Source organism: Moschus berezovskii, chromosome 22 (assembly GCF_049115385.1).
Source record: "Moschus berezovskii isolate FMDL1 chromosome 22, NW_MosBer_1.0, whole genome shotgun sequence".
NCBI lineage: Eukaryota > Metazoa > Chordata > Mammalia > Artiodactyla > Moschidae > Moschus > Moschus berezovskii.
In genome coordinates this window covers 22695001-22717450 of record NC_142481.1, presented here as the reverse complement: position 1 = coordinate 22717450, position 22450 = coordinate 22695001, and the positions used below count along the sequence as shown (strand labels likewise).

The 22450-nt window shown below is 35.1% G+C and overlaps 1 protein-coding gene across 2 annotated transcripts in view; it reads left to right on the top strand.

The window, feature by feature from the left end:
* Window positions 1-22450, top strand: part of URI1 (URI1 prefoldin like chaperone) — a 69349-nt gene that overhangs the window by 29723 nt on the left and 17176 nt on the right. For both annotated transcript variants that reach the window (XM_055412361.2, XM_088830786.1), the window contains exons 3-4: window positions 8566-8644; window positions 9702-9837. In XM_055412361.2, coding sequence (XP_055268336.2) covers window positions 8566-8644; window positions 9702-9837 — 215 coding nt within the window. The remainder of the gene's footprint in view (window positions 1-8565; window positions 8645-9701; window positions 9838-22450) is intronic.

Below are 22450 nucleotides of genomic sequence, written 5' to 3'. Positions count from 1 at the left end.
TGAAGCTGAATCTCCAGTACTTTGGCCACCTGATGCAAAGCTGACTCATTGGAAAAGATTTGATGCTGGGAATGATGGAAGGCAGGAGGAAAAGGGGATGACAGAGGATGAGATGGTTGGATGGCATCACTGACTCGATGAACATGAGTTTGAGTAAGCTCCAGGAGTTGGTGATGGACAGGGAAGCCTGGCATGCTGTGGTCCTTGGGGTTGCAAAGAGTCGAACATGACTGAGTGACTGAACTGAACTGATATTTATATAGTTCAGACTTTAAGAGGTACAAAAGGGTATAAATGGTATGTAGTTTCCCTCTTACTTGTCTTGAAAATCTCTCTTCTCTTCTTGGTAAATAGCTGCTTATTTTTACCAGTTCCCTGCAAATCTTTGCAGAAATTAGTTACACAAGGGATATATGTTTGTATGCATGCATGTATATGTATGTGCATATTCTTCCACATGTTTATATATATTATACTCCCACTGTGATTAAAGTGAAGTCAAACTGTACACTGTTCATCACACTCTATAATGCTATACTTTTGAGATTGTTTTTAATCAATAGTTAACTATTTTATTTTGTTCCTATGAACTACATTGTGTGTCAAATGTCTAATTTTTAGAGTTACCAAATACTTTTTGGTATTATTTTTTTAAAAACAAATAATGACCACAGGACAGAGTATGACTTCTACAACTCAAAATACATCCTTGCTAAGCTGTTGTATCCATTTTTTATTATTCTTGAATAAAATTACTTCAGGTGTACTGACAACAACCATTTGCCTGTATAATGTTCTTTGGTTGTGCATACTGGACTGAACTTAGCTCTGTTGTTTTCTGCTGATTTTGTTTGGGCTCACTTGTGTGGTTGCAGCCCCCAAATGGCCTCAACCGCAGATCTGGTGGCTAGTGTGTGATGCTTGGCTGGGCCACACTCTGTATGTGCTCTGTTTATCTGGCTTGCTTTATATGATGTTACAAGGGCAACAAGAATGGAAGCTGCCAAGTCACATTCTGTTGGTCAAAGGAACTCAAAACTAGACCAGAGCCAGAGGGTGGGGAAGTAGACTCCATTTGTTGGTGAGTGGATTGACAGCACATTTATGGTCATTTTTAGTGCACTATAGATGACTTCTGTTGAACATATTCCACAGAAAAAAGAAGTCTCATTACCTGTGATGATTTGTGAGAATTAAATGAAATATGGTATGTGATGCCTGGCACATAGAAATCATCTATATGTTAGGCATCGTTTGTAATCATAAGTTATATGCGTGTGAATTGTTATAAAAAGCCTTGTTTACTGCAGATTATCTTAACAGAGTTTAAGTATTAAGTAAAGTTATCTATGAAATTACCTGAAGCAGACTTAAATGAAATAAGCTATTTTATATTGCTCAGATGTTTAATTTTGGAAAAAAATAAATTTGGACATAAAAATTCTGAAGCTTTTGAACTTTGAGAGGGAGATTGTAAAGCAGACATGACATTTGTTATTTTTCAAGGGAAACTGGGCCAAAAAAATACTAGTTTTTTAAATTTTTATTATTTTATTCTGATGTCATGTGTTAATACATGGTTTGGGATGTTAATAAGTATGTTTTGAAATTCTTGTGTGTGATGTTTCAAAGCAAATTAAGATCCCCCCCCCAGAAAAATATTCAAGTTGAATGTTTTAAGAATGATTTTTTAAGAAACAAAATCTGTATTAAATTTTTTATTTTGTATGTAAAATGAAAACATTTATAGAAAGGTTGAAATGAGAAAAGAATAAAGGTACATTTTCTCATAATTCTGAGGAGAAGCTAAAGTCTCTCCCTCTCTTTAAAACATTTTACTTTGTTTCTTTCAGCTTCTTAATTCTATATGTGTGTTTATGTCACAAATGTCAAATTGTAAATGGGTAAGGCTTTTTTCTTTTAAAAGAGTTAATGATTTGTAAACTGTAATTGCACTTTGTTACTTCTAAGAGTCCCCTGCCTAGCCTTTATGTCTTTTTTTGGGAAAAACCACACTAGTTTGATACTTAAAGCATTTCTGAAAATAAAAGGCAGAATTATATGTTATAGGGGAATTTTTTTCTTCCCAGAGAGTATTATAAAGTATTATAAAAAGAATCCTTAATGACATCTCACCATTTAGTCTTTGATGATGTATTTCCAGTGTCCATATACTTTATTTGGTTCACAATTTCTCATCAGCTTAAGTCCAGTGAGTATTTTGGTATATCTGATTGAGGCTACATTTCAGTTTGATTTGGCTACCTCATGATTTTTCACCTTTGTGTTAACCGTATTAGGTTTGAAAACTACACTTCTTTGCATTCTGAGTTTTTTCATTTTCCATTCATTTTTGCTTATTTTTTATACAATGAGAGCAGCATTCAATAAAAGCACAGAGCACTGTGTGAGGATGAAAGTTAAATATTGCAACAGTACTGCTTGACTGAGAGGTGGATCACTCATGAGTTCATGTTCTGTTTTGAGACATGTGTACTTAGTCGCTCAGTCATGTCCGACTGTCTGTGGCCCCATGAACTGTAGCCCACTAGGCTCCTCTGTCCATGGGATTTTCCAGGCAAGAATACTGGAGTGGGTTTCCATTTCCTACTCCAGGGGATCTTCCTGACCCAGGGATCAAACCCGTTGTCTCTTGCTTCTCCTGCGTTGGAAGGCAGATTCTTTACCACTAGGGCAACCTGGGAAGCCTTTACTGTTGAGATACAAAAGTCTGAATTCTAATGTACTGAAGACAAAAGGATGTGTTGGTATCAGTGTGTGATTAAGGAAAATGTAAGCTGTAAAAAAATTTGGCTTGTGTACAATTTAATGTTTTTACTAATTTATTTTAAACTCTTGACCAAATTGGTGACAGTTTTCCCATTAAAAAAAAATTAAATTGAAGTAGTTAAAAATAATTTTGAGAATTTTAAGTGTTTGCTGGGTTCAAGGCCAGGAGTGCTGTTTTTTTTTAACTCATATAAGACCTCTTGAAAGAAATAGTAACCTCAAGGGATTTATGAGTGGGCTTCTATTGAAATTGATGCAAAATATAGGGCCTTTTTATGAGGAAAGGATCTAGAGGTTTTATCAGTTTTTCATATGTGTCAATAGCCATAAAGAGTTATGAGTCACTGTTCTAAGAAAACAACACACAACAGTTTACTTTTTTCTAAAATGCAATTTAGAAATAAAATATAGGAAACAAGTTGAAATGACAAAACTTACAGATTATGTTAGACTAAGTAGAAACTGATGCAAATATTCAAAGCGCAAGTCAGTTATAAACTTAACATATCTAAAGTCATCTTTCCTTAAAAGTTCCTTCTTTTGATTTGTTATAGAAATATATATCAGTCGTAGAAATTTAGAACATAAAAATTACCTCTAAACTCATCACCTAAAGCAGTTGGGCACTTTGAGGGCATTTCTTTCATACTTAGAGTAATGTGTTTTTGTAACTTTCAAACTTTCTTATGTTGAATTCATGTCTCATTTTATTCATAGAGCAAAAGAAGGCTGATAAGAAACAGGCACCTATGGTAACTGACAACTCTCAAGTTACTTGTGCATGGCTGTTGCTTTGGGGCACAGTTCCCCTTTCCCACCTTTGCTGTGTATATTCATTGTACTCTCTTTGTCTCATTGCTGAAAACTTAAATTGAAGAAATCTAGTAGAATGTTAAGACTTCCCTGGTGGCTCAGATGGTAAAGAATCTGCCTGCACTGCAGGAGACCTGGGTTTGAACTATGGGTTGAGACGATCCCCTAGAGAAGGGCATAGCAACCCACTCCAGGATTCTTGCCTGGAGAATCCTCATGGACAGAGGAGCCTGGCAGGCTGCAGTCCATGGCGTTGCAAAGAGCCAAGACACAAATGAGTGACTAAGTAGCAGCAGCTGTGCAATGTTAGATGCATCTGTCTCTTTTTAGATAATTTTGTTTCATTAAACTTATGAAAAATTACTAAGTTTTTATATTTAGGTTCATCTTTGTATTTCTGAAAATAAAGTTTTCTCATAAAATATAAAGAACATGGATTATTTCACCAACATCTTCTGATATGTCTCCTAGGTATGAGTTGAGATAAAGGAATATGTGACCATATTGCCTGAGTTTTGTAGTAGATGTCATTTATCTTACTAGTAATTTGTTTTACCATGAACATTAAAAAAAAATGCTGTTGATTTAGTACAGATACTTTTAAATGGTTAAAAGTGTACTTCGCATCAATTACAGAAGGCACAACAATGTAGATCCTTCTTTCAATAATGTTTTTATTGCTTAATATAACCTTGATAATTTGTATATGCTGTTTAAGAGGATACTTTAAAAAAAAATCAGTCATCCCATTCGTTAGAAATGAGAAAATTTCTCTTTACCATGCCTGAATTCAACATTCCTCTGTTTTCTTAACTTTTGAGGTTAAAAACCCAGGCATCCATCAAGCCAGCAGATCTTTAACAGAGAAGCATTGCAGAAAAAAAAAGGGAAAAAAGACATGCTATATTTGAGTGATGATCCCTGCAGCATATGGCATAAGGCTTGGTTGCAGAGCAGGCGCTCAATAAATGGTGAATTGAATTGAAACAAAGGTTTCTTGGATGCTTAATAGGACATTCCAGAGTGGGTATGATGGACTAAGAATCATTTCTAAAGAAAATTGTATATATATTCCAAAATCTTTGAGTTTTATAATTTCTTAAATTAACAAAAAAAATAATTTACTGCAGATCAACCTAGATATTAGCATTAATGTAAAACCCTTTCCTTTTTTGTCCTTTAAGCATCTCTTGGTATTTTTTCCTTTTTTGTTTAGGATAGTAGGTAAAGAGAATGATAGGAGTTTTTATTCTTTTTAAATGGGCTTAATGTTAATACTTTCTGCCTATTACAACTTAATACTTTAAAGAGAAAAATGAACTAATTTTGTTACAGTGAATTGTTTTATTTTCTGTTTTTACTATTGAAAGCTGAAAATTGGAGCCTTACTCACTTACCTCAAACATGGGATATAGAACTTTTTTCTTTTGCTTTACAAAGGTTTTCCTCTTTATCATGCATTTAAGAAGAGGGTTAAAGAGTTCCTTTCATATTTCTCCCATCTCCTTTTTAATATTCTATTATGAAAATCTTTAAACGTACAGAAAAATTGAAAGAATTATATAGATGAACCTTGATCACATAGCTATCCATACCTCAACCCTTAGTCCATTTTTTTATGATGCGTTTCAAAGTAAATTGTGGACATCTGCATACTTCACCTGTAAATACTTGAGCGTACATGTCATTAACTTGCTCTCATACTTTTTACAGCCTTATGAAAGTAAGATATTTCTCATGAGATCTGTCCTGATCTTCATCCTTAAGGTTAAGGCTAGTTTGCAGTTATGTCCTTTTTTGCTGCTGCTTTTTAATAAAAACCTTAGGTGTGTCTCAGAAGGCTTATAGCATATGATTAGCAAGATTTAAAAGAAGATTATAAAAGTTTCTTCTATGCCATATAACAGTGCTTTAGTTCTTATTTTCTGTAAGTAACATTGCATGAGTATGTTTGATGTAAATTAAATCTTATTTATTGGGTAATTCTTTTAAATTAAGAATTGAAAGTTGAACCTAATCTGTAAGGATCAGATATGGTGAAACCAAACAAGGAAGTCTTATCTAGTAACAGAATAAATAAGTAGGCTTGAGAGATTTATCCTGACTACATCTGGGTTTTATTTTCATCTGAAAAAAAGTTATTTTAAGCAGTTGGCTTCTTTGACTACATATTTTTCAGTCTCCAAAAATTTAGTTATGTATTTCTGAGTGGTAAAATAGAAAAAAGTCTATTCAGATTTTGGTACAAACAAAGATACCTTCCATAGCACATTAGTTCTTAGAGTCATTTTGTGTTTTCTGCTGTATAGACTTTGTGATCTTCTATAGGATTTTTTTTAAGCCCAAAGTATTAGAGGAGGGACTATTTGGAGATAACTGTTTGACCAAGCACTTGATCCTGAATATTTCCTCTAGTGGGAATTTCAGGGAGAAAGTTCCTCAAGCCATAATTTTTTCCGGTGGCACTGCTTGACTCTACTTGCCTCCCTTCAAAAAAGATTTCTGCATGAGCTGTTTTTTAAATTCTCCTTTCTTTTTGTATTTTTAGAAAATAATTCACAATTTAGAAGTAACAACTCCGATCTTAAACTGTTCTTCAATATGGCCACAGTTTTTTTCTTCTAGAGAGAATTATTGATTTAGTTTAAAACTGAATATACTTTGGAATACTGACATTGACCTCTTGTAGTGTCTTTGATTGAATCTTCTGTTCTTTTAATATATAAAAGAGATGTTTTGTTAGACATCTACCTCCCTTTTCAGGTATATTTACCAAAATTGTACATATTGAATGCTAACTTTAATATTAGCTTTTAAACAATTATAGGAACATTTAGGGCTTCCCTGGTGGCTCAGATGTAAAGAATCTGCCTGCAGTGCAAGAGACCTGGATTTGATCCCTGGATTTGATCCCTGGATGGGGAAGATCCCCTGGAGAAGGCAATGGCCACCCACTTCAGTATTCTTGCCTGGGAAATCCCATGGACAGAGCAGCATGGTGCAGTTGCAAAGAGTTGGACACAATTTAGTAACTAACATTAGTCATCTAAGCATTTGCCACATTACTTATGTAAAACTGCTAGTATTTATAGATTTATTGAGTTCATGGTGTTCACTTCATTGTGTCACTTCAGTTCTTCCAAACTGTCCCATTTATTGCTCACAGCAGTCCTGGTTCTAAAAGCTTCCTGGATTGTTAGGTTTAGTTGTACTGTCTTTAAGTAAGTTGTGCTATTTGTATCAAACTGAATGAATTTTACACAGTGGAGTTATCTTAGTGGGTAATACAGTCTTTCTTTCAAATTTTAGAATTGGTGTTTTTGATACTGCATGGGAAAAGGGTCATTGAAGGCTCAATGTATTCAGATGTTCAGTGCTGGGCAAAGTGTTTAAACCATTTATATTTAGTCCTCTTTGCATCTGTGAGATAAGTATTATTTCAATTTTTTACCATTGAAGATACTGAGTCTAGGATTAATTTGTTAAATGGTGGAGCTGAGATCTTCTGATCTGACTTCGAAGCCATGTTCTTTCTGGTATATAGGCCTGTTCCTGAAATTTCCTACCATTTTATTCATATAAAAATGTATCCAGAAGATGACTTTTGCCTTAAACAAATAAAGACATTTTATGTTTATTTATATAAAGGGATTTGAGAGGAAAGTTTTTAAAAAACACTTGAACATTAGAAAGTGAAAAGGCTTGCTTGAAAGAATACTGGTTAGAAGATCTAGGTTGAGGTCATTGCTACCTCTCCTTAATAGATCCTTAATAGAGTGGATCTAATTTCTCTTAAATGTGTGGTTTTTTCCATTTTTTCTTGTGCTTTCTCTTTTGTAAGAGGAAAATATTGATGTGACATTTACTGCAGGAATATTTTTACGATAAAATATGTGAAATTCCTTGATATTTTTAAGACTAAATGAGATGATTTTTATTAATTATGTTTGTTGCTTTAGGGGAGCTAAGGAGTAAACTGAAACCAATTCCATGAACAGTCATTTTTATTACCTGGAGAGTGATTATCTATACTTCAATTTATCCTAATTTTAATTTGATAATTTCTACATGTTCTTTTAAATTACTTGCTGAATTGGTGAGTTTTTGTTATTGTTATTTTTTTTTTAATTGAGAAAACCATCCCTCTGCTTTAAAAAATTTCAGTGCTCTGGTTTTGCTTGCAGCCTGCAGCCTAGCAGGGAACCCTTTGGAAACCACATATCCACAGGTTTGACACAAGTTCAGTGTAGGGCTATTCAGTTCCAGCAGCTGTGAGAACTGAGTATGGTTCACAGTGTGGGAAACATCACCATTTCTGCTCCTACAGATTTATATCTTTTGGTGGTTTGAAGTTACTTTATCGGGTAGCTCTGTTTAGATATAACATGGAGTAGACTCCAAAGCCCAATTGAAATACTTTTTATAGAACCTCTACCTAATTTCTTCTAGCTCCTGATTGATTCTCTCTCACCTCAATAACATTAGTATGAATAACTGAAGAGTTCATGACTCCAGATTTTTCAACCCAAAGTTTTCTGAGGAGGACGGACTGAAGCATCTGCTCAGAATTTGTGTTGATGATTTCTATTTCACAACCAGTGTTTATTCTCTCAAAAGCTTTTCTCAGCTCTCTTCTTCCTTCATCTTGAACCCATTTCCCTCCAAACTCACTGTCTCCCTTAACTTTCAAATTTTCTTTAGTTCAGATGATCCTCTACTTTAGGGAACAATAATTCTCAAGATATGTGTGTTCTACATCTAAAAGCTGAGAGTCTTAATTCTTTGATATGTGTATGGTGGAATAATGCCATTGCTAAATTTTGTAAAAAAAAAAGATTTTAAAATTAAAAAACACTTTAAATTGCTGAAATTAGGTTTTTGATTAGCTTATGATACATAGCCTACTTGAGGAATCATTAATTTGGGTATTAATTTAGTATTTGGTATTTTTTTTGTCAACAGGAAGAAGGTAGATAATGACTATAATGCGCTTCAAGAAAGACTCAGTACTTTGCCTGATAAGTTGTCTTATAATATCATGGTATGTTTGATGTGTTTCTTTTAAAGTAGAATATTTTTTCTTGTAAAGATGTTAACTATGTAAAGTAAAAAGGTGTTTATTTGCTTTATGTGTATTGATTTACAAGTTGATTCCCTGGACTAGATCAGAGATAACTACCATAGTAAGGAAAGTTTCTGTTTTACTTAAAATAATGCACTAATTGTGGTAATAGTTGTTACTCTTCTCCTTTTTTAGATTTATATTAAATTATGTTATGATGACATAAATGGCATAAATGTTAGCATAAAATTTGACATATTTGGTATGCAAATTTACTATGTTAGCAAACTAATTACAACAGAAAAATGGCATGTGGTCATTTCCTGTTAACCAGAGCAGCAGTGAACCATAATGTTATGTATCTTGGAGAGTTAAACCCTAGAACATTGATTTTATATATAAAGGTGCTGCTAATTTTTTCTTGGATATTCAGATCTTCATATCAACATATCAGTCTATTTGTGAGCCCTGAATTAGATTCTTTCTTTACATGAATATTCTTTTTCATGAATACTGTGTTCTTAAGTTAGACCAGATATTTTGAAAATATATTGTTCTTTATTATACCAGCTCAAATATTTCATAAGTGTTGTGAACCCTTTAAAGCTCTTTATTTGTTAATTCCTGTTTTGCCCCCAAAAGACACTGTTTTCTCAGAAATAATTTTCAGTTTAAAAAAATCAAAGTTAATCTTTATTAATACTTTATTTCTAGTTTGCTTTCATTTAGATTTATGACTATGCAAAAAATAAATATGTTTGGAAGCAACACTGATTTCTCTGAAAGCTATTTTTGTAAATATGCTCATTTCTTTTCTTGTTTTAATGTTGATAAATTAACCTACATTTTTTCTAAGGTTTTCTTAGTGAAATTATAATGTTAAATGTCCATGAAGTTGACACTTTATTTTTCTTAGTGAGATTTTTTAAAAAAGACTTCCACACAGAGCTTTTAATACTGTTTCATAAAATGTAGTTTTTAGTGTTTTTAATATGTTGTTGTTTTTTTTAACCTTCTCTCTTTTTTTTTGGATTAGGTACCATTTGGCCCCTTTGCCTTCATGCCAGGAAAGCTTGTCCATACTAATGAAGTCACTGTTTTACTTGGGGACAATTGGTTTGCAAAATGTTCAGCAAAGCAGGCTGTTGGCTTAGTTGAACACCGGAAAGAACGTATGTACTAATTATAAATGATGTTTCTTTGCTGGATATTTATTGGTTCACAAAGTGCCAGGCTGATGGACTGTTTGTTGTTAACAGTACCTTGCATTGATTTATTAGATAAGTGTCACAGATATCCACGCTATTTGCGATTCTGTTGAATTGGAGATAGTTTGAGCAGATCCAGCATTTGAAAATGTGGACTGGAGAATGGAACATCTGGGTTGGAAATGTCACCCACATTAGCGTGTGCTTAGAAATTACCAGGTGTAAAAGTCATCACACATGGTTTTGTAGATAGCAGTAAGATAGAAGAATTGGGTCATTTTACATTTTATAATTGGTTTGCTTCAGTTGCTTTTCAAGACTGTTTTTCCCCAGAATACTTGAGAACACAGGAATTTGCTTCCTACTTATTGGACTAGGATAAATACTTATTTGCAAAGTAGAAACAATTCTTAAACGTGTTTTGGTTTGGAAGAACTCATATTTCCATTTTACAGAAGAAAAGGCCAGGTGTGGAGAAATGCTACCTACAACATCACTCTTAAATGGTTTGAGGTTTCTGCCTCATTTCATTGAGGTCGTTCTAGTTTTCTTTAGATAGTGTTTGTTGGTTTATATATATCCATACATACATTTTTTAGTTGGATTGATTCACTTGGGTTCTAACTTGGTTGCATTTTAATACTAGGTGTGTAATACATGTTTTTATTTCTGTAATAGCATACTTAAATTGATAGCATAATATCACCCATACCTGCTTTTTACTCTTGTACTGAAATGTGTCTTTGAAACAGATTTTTAAGGCTCCTTCTGTTTAAATGAGGTCGTGTAGATAGAAAACAGCTGAGTTTTCTAAAGCTGAAAGTATTTCACTTATATATGAGTGGGGTACTCGTTGGAGAACTCATGTATTCACTGAAATTCTGGAATCTATATTTGGAGACTCTAATTGCAAGTCAACGCCTGTAAGTTTATAATTGATATGTATTTTGATCTTTTGTGACACTAATCAGAATCGTATTGTTTGGCCTGTGTATAATTCCTGGCAATGATAATTCTTTTGGCGTTACTACATTAAAGTAAGTCATGTGTATTAGAGCCAAGAAAATGGGTATAATTCTTTAAAGGTCTTTCTTAATGGTGAAGGCTTGCTTTATTTACTGGGGAAACTGCTGATATGAAATCAGTTCATCTTTTGAAATTTGTTCACTTTGATTTTCATTTGGATATTTCAGCAAAGAAATCTTTAGGATCATTTTGACTTATATTAATGAAAGAACGCTTTTAATAGACTAGAGCTCTAGAATAGTAAAATATTTTTTGGTAAATCACTTTCTAGTGTTAAATCCAGTTTTAGGAAGTCACCAAAGCAATGACTTTTGGGATCAATATTTATCTAAAATATTTTGGAATATATATATATATAAAATTATGTTTGAGAATCTGTTTTGGTAAATGAGTTCTAAATAGTTGTTTTCTTCACACAGTTTTATAGTAATTTGTAATAACTGAAGAAATTGTTCAGGCATATTATTATACTTAACATTTATTAAGAAAAAATACTTTATTTTTCTTAAGGCAGAAGAAATATAACAGGTTAAACATACTTACCTCAGGGTCCACAGGGTAATGGGGGAAGGTGAAAGGAGGTCACTGAATGTTTGCTGCTGCTGCTAAGTCACTTCAGTCGTGTCCGACTCTGTGTGACCCCATAGACGGAAGCCCACCAGGCTCCCACGTCCCCGGGACTCTCCAGGCAAGAACACTGGAGTGGGTTGCCATTTCCTTCTCCAATGTGTGAAAGTGGAAAGTGAAAAGTGAAAGTGAAGTCGCTCAGTCGTGTCCGACCCTTAGCGACCCCACGGACTGCAACCTACCAGGCTCCTCCATCCATGGGATTTCTAGGCAACAGTACTGGAGTGGCTTGCCATTGCCTTCTCCGCACTGAATGTTTAAAAAGTAGTAAAAATAAAGGACAAAATGGGTTTAACATAACAGTAGTAAGAGGTTTCAGAGGTCAAGTGGGCCTTAGAGAGCATCATGACGAACAAAGCTAGTGGAGGTGATGGAATTCCAGTTGAGCTATTTCAGATCCTGAAAGATGATGCTGTGAAAGTGCTGCACTCAATATGCCAGCAAATTTGGAAAACTCAGCAGTGGCCACAGGACTGGAAAAGGTCAGTCTTCATTCCAATCCCAAAGAAAGGGAATGCCAAAGAATGCTCAAACTACCACACAGTTGCACTCATCTCACACGCTAGTAAAGTCATGCTCAAAATTCTCCAAGCTAGGCTTCGGCAATATGTGAATCGTGAACTTCCAGATGTTCAAGCAGGTTTTAGAAAAGGCAGAGACACCAGAGATCAAATTGCCAACATCCGCTGGATCATGGAGAAAGCAAGAGAGTTCCAGAAAAACAACTATTTCTGCTTCATTGACTATGCCAAAGCCTTTGACTGTGTGGATCACAATAAACTGTGGAAAATTCTGAAAGAGATGGGAATACCAGACCACCTGACCTGCCTCTTGAGAAACCTGTATGCAGATCAGGAAGCAACAGTTAGAACTGGACAAGGAACAACAGACTGGTTCCAAATAGGAAAAGGTGTACGTCAAGGTTGTATATTGTCACCTTGCTTATTTAACTTATATGCAGAGTACATCATGAGGAACGCTGGGCTGGAAGAAGCACAAGCTGGAATCAAGATTGCCGGGAGAAATATCAATAACCTCAGATATGCAGATGACACCACCCTTATGGCAGAAAGTGAAGAGGAACTCAAAGGCCTCTTGAGGAAAGTGAAAGAGGAGAGTGAAAAGGTTGGCTTGAAGCTTAACATTCAGAAAACTAAGATCATGGCATCTGGTCCCATCACTTCATGGGAAATAGATGGGGAAACAGTGGAAACAGTATCAGACTTTATTTTTTTGGGCTCCAAAATCACTGCAGATGCTGATTGCAGCCATGAAATTAAAAGATGCTTACTCCTTGGAAGGAAAGTTATGACCAGCCTAGATAGCATATTAAAAAGCAGAGTTATTACTTTGCCAACCAAGGTCCGTCTAGTCAAGGCTATGGTTTTTCCCGTGGTCATGTATGGATGTGAGAGTTGGACTGTGAAGAAAGCTGATCGCTGAAGAATTGATGCTTTTGAACTGTGGTGTTGGAGAAGACTCTTGAGAGTCCCTTGGACTGCAAGGAGATCCAACCAGTCCATTCTAAAGGAGATCAATCCTGGGTGTTCATTGGAAGGACTTATGCTAAACCTGAAACTGCAATACTTTGGCCACCTCATGCGACGAGTTGACTCACTGGAAAAGAGTCTGATGCTGGGGGGATTAGGGGTAGGAGGAGATGGGGACGACAGAGAATGAGATGGCTGGATGGCATCACCGACTCGATGGACATGAGTTTGAGTGAACTCTGGGAGTTGCTGATGGACAGGGAGTCCTGGCATGCTGTGGTTCATGGGGTCGCAGAGAGTTGGACATGACTGAGCGACTGAACTGAACTGAACTCAGAGGAAGATGATTTCTAAGAGAAAGACGGCAAGCTCGGTGCCCTACCCTTTTGCTCATGTCTAGCATTTTGTCATTTAACATGAATATGAGCAGCTTTTTTAGTTTTCTAATTTTTTAAATGCTTAGAGTGAAGTTGGCATTTTATTTGGTATACTGTTCTATTAGTTACAACTAATTGTAATTAAAGATTTGTTTAACCAGCACTGCAATCAGGAAGCAGAATAGGATATAGGATATACCATAGTCAGGACACAGGACCACACTGAAAACTCACTTGTGTTTTCCTTGTTGTAGTCATTATACTATCTCTATCCCTGATCTGTCTCTTATCACCTTTTCCAGAATGCCATATAAGTGAAATCACACACTAGATAACCTTCTGAGATTGACTTTCACTCACCATAACGCCTCATCCATTTTGTTCTGTGTATGAAAAGGTAGTAGTATAAACACTACTTTATTGCTGATTAGTTTTCCATTACATTCATGTACCACAGGTTTTCTATTTATCCATTGAAAGACGTTTGGGTTTGCCTCCATTTTTGGCAGTTACAAACGGAGTTGCTATATACCTTTTTGTACAGGTTTTTATGTGACCGTAAACTTTGTTTGCTGTTGAGACATACCTGTTCTCTTTTGGTGTCTGTCTGGTTGGCCTCATAGATGGTATTCCTTCCTCTGCACTGGTTTGAAAGAGCTTAAGAATTGGTGTTAATTCTTCTTTGAATGTTTGGTAGAATTCATCTTTGAACCCATCTGTTCTTGGCTTTTTATTGTTAGAAAGTTTTGGATTATTAAATCTTGCTTGTTCTAAGTCTACACAGATTTTCTGTTTCTTCTTGTTTCAGTTTTAGTAGTCCATATGTTTCCAGGAATTTGTCCATCTAGCTTATCAGGTTTGTTGGCATTTAACTGTTCATAGTATTCTTTTATATTACTATTTCTGTAAAATAAGTAGTATTATCTCCATTTTAATTTTTTAATTAATACACTTATTTAAGATTCAGGTTTTTATTCTTCCTCTGCAGGTTTACTGCATATTTCATTTCAGATTCTATATGTGAGTGTATAAAGGCATCTGTTTTTACTTATGGTTTTAGTCATTTGAGTCTTCTTTCTCTTTTTCTTTGCCAGTTTAGGTAAAGGCTTATCAATTTTGTTGGTCTTCTCAAAGGACCAACTTTTTAATTTGTTGATTGTTTTCTGTTGTTTTTCTTGTCTCTGTTTTGTTTATTTCTAATCTTTGTTACTCCTTCCTTCTGGTAGCTTTGGATATAGTTTATTATACTTTTTCAAGTTTCTTAAAGCATATAATTAGGTTATGATTTGTGATTTTTTTTTTTAATGTAGGTTTTTACAGGTATAAATCTCTTAGCATTGGTTTCTGTGCATCCTGTAAATTTTGATCTGTTGTGTCTTCATTTTTGTTGATCTCAAGGTATTTTTTAGTTTCCTTTATAATTTCTACTTTGACCCATTCATTGTTTTGTTAAATTTCCCTGTGTTTGTTAATTTTCCATTTTGCCTTCTGTCGTTGGTTTCTAGTTTCATTTCATTGGATAGAAACCATGCAAAGTATTTTTTCCAATCTTGTGAAAAGGTTTAAGACTTGTTTTGTGACCTATCATGTGGTCTTTCTTAGAGACTGTTGTGTTTCCCTTAGAAGAATGGGTGCTCTGTTCCTGTTGGGTGAATATTCTGAATATATCTGTTAGGTCTGTTTGTTCTATAGTATTATTAAGGTCCTCTTTCCTTTCAGTCTCCTTTTTGGTTCTTTTGTCCTTTATTGTCCTCTGTTGACATCTCCAGTTCTTATTGTGGAACCACTTGAACTGTGTCATTTTTTGCTTCATATATTTGATGCTCTCTTGTTAAGTTGTGTGTATTTTTTATAATCATCTATTTTAAAATTTTATTGATGTATAGTTGATTTATAAGTTTTAATTTTTATTATGCAGCAAAATGATTCAGTTATATGTATATTCTTTTCCATTATGGTTTATCACAGGATATTGAATATAGGTCCGTGTGCTGTTCAGTAGGACCTTCTTTATCCATCCAGTATATAATAGTTTGCATCTGCTAATCCCAAGCTCCCAGTCATTCCCTCCCCTACTTCCCCTCTCCCTTGGCAACCACAAGTCTGTTCTCTATATCTGTGAGTCTGTTTCTATTTCGTAGCTATATTCATGTGTGTCTTAGTTTAGATTCCACATATAAGTGATAGCGTATGGTATTTGTCATTCTCTTTATTTCTTTGCTTATTTAAGTATGATGATCTCAGTCCATCCATGTTGCTGCAGATGGCATTATTTTTATCCATTTATCTGTCCGTTGACATTTAGATTGTTTTCATGTCTTGGTATTATAAATAGTACTACAATGCATTTAGGGGTGCATGTATTTTTTTCCAGTTATAGTTTTGTCTGGATGTACGTCCAGGAGTGGGATTGCTGGATCGTGTGGCAACTCTGGTTTTAGTTTTTTTGAGGAACCTCCATACTGTTTTCCATAGTGGCTGCATCAGTTTTGAGTTCCTGCCAACAGTGTAGGAGGCTTTCTTTTTCTCCACATCACCTCCAACATTTGTTATTTGTAGACTTTTTGATGATGGCCATTCTGACTGGTGTGAGGGTGGTACTTCATTTTGGTTTTGATTTGCATTTCTCTAATCATTAGTGATGATGAGCATCTTTCCATGTGCCTGTTGGCCATCTGTATGTCTTCTTTGGGGAAATGCCTATTTAGGTTTTCAGCCCATTTTTTAATTGGGTTGTTTTTTTTTAATTAAGTTGTATGAGCTGGTTGTATATTTTGGAAATTAAGCCCTTGTTGGTTACATAATCTGCAAATGTTTTCTCCCAGTCTGTAGGTCGTCTTTTTGTTTTATATATGGTTTCCTTTGTTGTGTAAAACTTATAAATTTAATTAGGTCCCATATATTTACTTTGACTGTTTTATTTCTGTTTTTTTGGGAGACTGACCTAAGAAAACATTGTTACAATTTATGTCAAGGAATGTTTATCTGTGTTTAAAACTTCTAGGAGTTTTATGGTGTCATGTCTTATGTTTAAGTCTTTAAGCCATTTTGGGTTTATTTGTGTGTATGGTGTGAGGGTGTGTTCTAAATTCATTGATTTGCATGCTGCTAACTTTTCCCAGCACCACTTGCTGAAGAGACTTGTATTTTTCCCACTGTGTATTGTTGCCTCCTTTGTTGAAGATTATTTGGCAATAAGTATGTGGGTTTATTTCTGGATTCTCTTTGCTATCCATTGATCCATATGTCTTTTTATGCCATTACCATACTGTTTTGATTACTGTAGCTTTGTAGTGTTTTTTTTTTTTTTTTCAGGATATAGTCTGGTTTTTATTTTTTTTTTTTTAAAAGAATTTTATTAAAAAAGCACAAATGCAAAGAAATGAACAGAGGAAAATTTATGCGTCGAACCTGGACTGGTCACTTATGATAATATACATGCTACAATTCCATTCTCTCCAATCATTCCACCTTCACCCTCTCCCACAGAGTCCCAAAGACTGTTCTATATACCTATGTCTCTTTTGCAGTCTCTTATACAGGGTTCAGGTTACCATTTTTCTAAATTCCATATATATGCGTTAATATACGGTATTGATGTTCTTCTTTCTGGCTTACTTCACTCTGTATAATTGGCTCCAATTTCATCCACCTCATTAAAACTGATTCAAATGCATTCTTTTTGATGGCTGAGAAATACTCCATTGTGTATATGTACCAAAGCTTTCTTATCCATTCATCTGCAGATGGACATCTAGGTTGCTTCCATGTCCTGGCTATTATAAACAGTGCTGCAATGAACATTGGAGTACATGTGTCTCTTTCAATTCTGGTTTCCTCGGTGTGTATGCCCAGGAGTGCGATCGCTGGATCATATGGCAGTTCTATTTCCAGTTTTCTGAGGAATCTCCACACTGTTCTCCATAGTGGCTGTACTAGTTTGCATTCCCACCAACAAAAGACAGTCTCTTTAACAAGTGGTGCTGGGAAAACTGGTCAGCCACTTGTAAAAGAATGAAACTAGAACACTTCCTAACACCATACACCAAAATAAACTCAAAATGGATTAAAGATCTAAATGTAAGACCAGAAACTATAAAACTCCTAGAGGAGAACGTAGGCAAAACACTCTCCGACATAAATCACAGCAGGATCCTCCAAGACCCACCTCCCAGAATATTGGAAATAAAAGCAAAAATAAACAAATGGGACCTAATTAAAATCAAAAGCTTCTGCACAGCAAAGGAAACTCTAAGCAAGGTGAGAAGACAACCTTCAGAATGGGAGACAATAATAGCAAATGAAGCAACTGATAAAGGATTAATCTCCAAATTATACAAGCAGCTCCTGCAGCTTAACTCCAGAAAACTAAGTGACCCAATCAAAAAATGGGCCAAAGAACTAAACAGACATTTCTCCAAAGAAGACATAAAGATGGCTAATAAACACATGAAAAAATGCTCAACATCCCTCATCATCAGAGAAATACAAATCAAAACCACATTGAGATACCATTTCACACCAGTCAGAATGGCTGCTATCCAAAAGTCTACATGCAATAAGTGCTGGAGAGGGTGTGGAGAGAAGGGAACCCTCTTACACTGTAGTGTTTTTTAAGTGATAATTTGGAAGCATCTCTTCTTATTTTATTTCTTATTTTTATTTTTCTTTGGCTGCACAGTATGTGGATCTTAGTTCCCTGACCAGGGACTGAACCCGTGCTGCCTGTAGTGGAAGTGTGGTATTTTAACAACTGGATTGCCAGGGAAGTTCCTGTAGCTTTGTAGTATTGTCTGAAGACTGGAACAAGTTATACTTTCTTCTTTGTTCCTTTTCCTCAGGATTTCTTTGGCAATTCTGGGTCTTTCATGTTTCAGTACAAAATTTAGGATTATTTGTTCTAGTTCTGTGAAAAACATCACAGGCAATTTGATAGGGATTGCATGAAATCTTGCTTTGGGTAGCATGGCCATTTTAACAATATTCTTTCGGTCCAAAAGCCTGGGTTATCTTTCCATTTCTTTGAATCATTCTGTTTCCTTTATTAATGTTTTGTAATTCTCAGCATGTAAGGCTTGGACTTCCTTGGTGATGTTTATTCCTAAGTATATAATTGTATTCTTGATAGATGGAATCTTTTATCAGTGTAAAATACCCTTTGTCTGCTGTAACCTTTTTTTTTTTTTCTTCGTATCTAATAGACAATATATGTAGCCATTCCAGTTCTCTCTTATTATTGTTTGCATGGAGTATCGTTGTATCCTTTTGCTTTCAACCTATGTATCTTCTGAGAAGTAAAATGAATCTCTTGTTGACTTCATATTGTTAGGTGATCTCTTTTCCAGTCCATTCTCCTTATCTGTGCCTTCCTACTCTATATTGTAATTTAATACATTTACAGTAACTTTATAGAGTATTGCCATTTTATTATTTTTTGATATGTCTTTTGTACAGCTTTCATATATCTCATTTCCTTCATTATTGCCTTCCTGTGTGTTTAGTTGGGTTTTTTTCTTTGTGGTAATGTGTTTTGATCCCCTTTCTCATTTCCTTTGTTAATGGTTTATAAGTATTTTGTTTGTAGTTACTATGGAGATTACTTACAACATTGTAAAGTTGTAACAATGTATTTTGAATTGGTTCCAACTTAACTTCAATCCTCCAATATTCTGGCCTGGAAATTTGCACAGGCTGTATAGTCCATGGGCTTGCAAAGTCAGACATGACTGAGCAACTTGCACTTTCACTTTGGGCTTCCTTGGTGGCTCAGCTGGTAAAGACTCTGCCTACAATGTGGGAGACCTGGGTTTGATCCCTGGGTGGGGAAGATCCCCTGGAGAAGGGAAAGGCTTATGCACTCCAGTATTCTGACCTGGAGAACTCCATGGACTGTATAGTCCATGGGGTTGCAAAGAGTCAGACGTGACTGAGCGACTTTCACTTTCACTTTCTAACTTAAATAACTTAGAAAAGCTTTTCTGTATAGCTCTGTTCCTCCTTTATATTGTCAGTGTCACAAATCATATCTTTATACTGTGTACCTATTAACAGATTTATAATGCACTTCTCTTTTACATCCTGTAGCAAATAAAAAGTGGAGTTACAAACCGTAATGACAGTTATACTATTTTTAATTTTTGCCAGTGTTTGCCTTTCCCAGAGGCATATAGCTTCTAGTTATTGTCGAGTGTCCTTTTATTTCAACTGAAGAATTCCCTTAAGTTTTTCCTGTAGGGAAGGCATAACAATAAGGAACTCCTTCAGCTTTTGTTTATTTGGAAATGTCTTAATTTATCCTTCATATGTGATGGAAAGTTTTGATGAATGTGGGATTCTCAATTGAGTTTTTTCTCTCAGCATTTTAAGCCTACTGGAATTCTGACTTCCAAAGTTTCTAATGAGAATTCTGCTTACATTCTTATGAGGATCTCTTGTGATGATTTTCTTTTTCTTTGCTGTTTTGCTGATTCTCTGTCTTTCAAAAGTTTGATTTGTATCTTGGTCTGGGTCTCTGGGTTTATTCTATCTGGAATTAGTTGAGCTTTTTGGATTTGTTGATTTGTTGATCTTTGGACAAATTTAGAATTTGTTTGGCAGCCATTATTTCTTCAGATAATCCCTTTGCCACTTTCTCTTCTTCTTGAGACTTCCTTAATGTATGTATTAATCTATTTGATATGTCCCATGAATCCCTTAGGCTCAGTTCACTTTCTTCATTCTTTTTCTTTCTATTCATTAGACTTGATTTCAAATGTCTAATCTTTGAGTTCACTCACTGATCCTGATTTTCTTCTGCTTGTTCAAATATGTTGTTGACCCTATAGTGAATTTTTGAATTTAGTTATTATGTTTTTCAACTCCAGAGTTTGTTTGGTTCCTTTTTATAATTTCTATCACTTTGTGGATGTTCTCACTTTTTTCATGTATTGTTTTTAAAATTTACTTTAGTTCTTTGTATTTCTCTTTAGCTGTTTGAGCATATACACAGGCAGTTGTTTTAAAGTCTTGTTCTGTTATATCTGATTCCTGTGTTTCTTCAGGGAGTTTCTGGAGATTAGATTTTCTGATGAATGATGAAAATTGGGCTTTTGAAAAAATAAGTGTATGTGGAATATGTATTGCAGATAATAGGTTGGTAAGAAACTTTTGTGATTTATGAGGCAGTATGTGTAGGGCTTCCCTGGTGGCTCAGAGGTTAAAGCGTCTGCCTCCAATGCGGGAGACCCGGGTTCGATCCCTGGGTCGGGAAGATCCCCTGGAGAAGGAAACGGTAACCCACTCCAGTATTCTTGCCTGGAGACTCCCATGGACAGAGAAGCCTGGTAGGCTACAGTCCACGGGGTCGCAAAGAGTCGGACACGACTGAGCGACGGAACGGAACGGATGTGTATCCTTTAGTATCTTCAGTGAGGTATATCTTAAATGCATTGGTATTTTGTTACAAAGTATAAATTTGGTTTTATCTACATAATAAATGTAGATAGCTTTAAAACATCATATACCTTAAAATAATGAAAAAGTAGCATCCTTCTGTGTACCTCTCTGCTTTTAGTCCTTATTCCATAGAGATATTTCATCTAGTGTTTAAACTAATCTTTTGCTTTGTTCTTTTTATGTACATTTCCCAAGTACTTTGCATATTCTATTTTCTTGATTCTTTTTTTTCCAACTTTATGTAGTATCTATTAGTTGCCTACCTATAATTGAAGGATAACATTTAATTCATTTACATGTTCTTCTCCCTGTCCCTCAATCTTCTTAATATTTTTTATTAAAATTTTTGTTTAATCAGCATTCATGCTTAACTGTAATTTCATTTCCATTTTTGAACAACCTTTCATTTGAGGTTTGCTGTTTATTTTTGTTTGTTGCATAAAGTTATGTATCTATTGTTAATTTAGCCAAACACTTTTATTCTTGGAGACCTCTGTACTAGAGTCCTTCATAGTCTTGCTTTGATTTGTACTTGCTCCCATCCTGAATTTCAAAGAATGTCTCTCTTCCTAGTCTTTTCCTTTATCACTGTACCATATCTTTGCCTCTTATTTATTTCCTATTTCTTGGCTCCCATGGCATCTCCTTTCAAGTTTTACTCATTTTGTTGGAGGGTGTGTGTGTGTGTTAGTCACTCAGTCATGTCCAACTCTTTGCAACCCCATGGACTACAGTTGGCCAGGCTCCTCTGGCCCTGGAATTCTCCAGGCAAGAATACTGGAATGGGTTGCCATTTCCTTCTCCAGGGGATCTTTCCAACCCAGGAACCAAACCTGGGTCTCCTGCATTACAGTCAGATTCTTTACTCTCTGAGCCACCAGAGGATAGCCTTCAGTAATTTTCTAGGAAGGTGTGTGGGAAATACATTTTTTGAAATTTTGCATGTCTGCAAATATTTTTTATACTCCTGCTTTTTGTAACTCGTCTATTTAGAATTCAAAGTTGTAACAATTTTGAAGGCTTTCTGTCTTATATGTTGCTGTTTAAAAATCTGATGCCATCACTTTCTTTTGTATGTGACTGTTTTTTCCCTTTAGAAGTTTTAGGTTCCTGTCTTACTCCTGATGATCTGAAGTGCTGCTGTGATGTACCTCGTGTAGAGCTTTTAAAGTTCATTTGCTAGGTGTCTGGTGGGAACTTTGGGTGTGGAAGTCCGTGTCCACAGTTTTGGGGCGTATTCACTGTTATTTCTCTGACAGTCTCTCTCCCGTTGTCCGTCTGTCTCTGTTACAGTCTTTCACTTGACCTTGTTTCTATTTTATGTTTGGAATTGTGGATTGATGTACATTTTAATTCCCAGGAGCTCTGCTTTTTGTTTGTTCGTTTATTTGTTTGTTGTCCTTTGAATGTTTCTTTGATGTAGGTACTATTCTGGTTTCATGAATATAAAATGTTGTTTTAGGATTTTAGAGTTTTCTTGTTTAAAGTTTTCTTCATATATTGCTTTTGGTTTTATTCCTTTCGTCGTTAATTTTTTTCTTTCTCTCATGTTAGTAGTGAAGGCTTCAAATATTTGGTGAGCATTGGCTAACCATTCATACTCCTTTTTTAAAAACCCTTTTA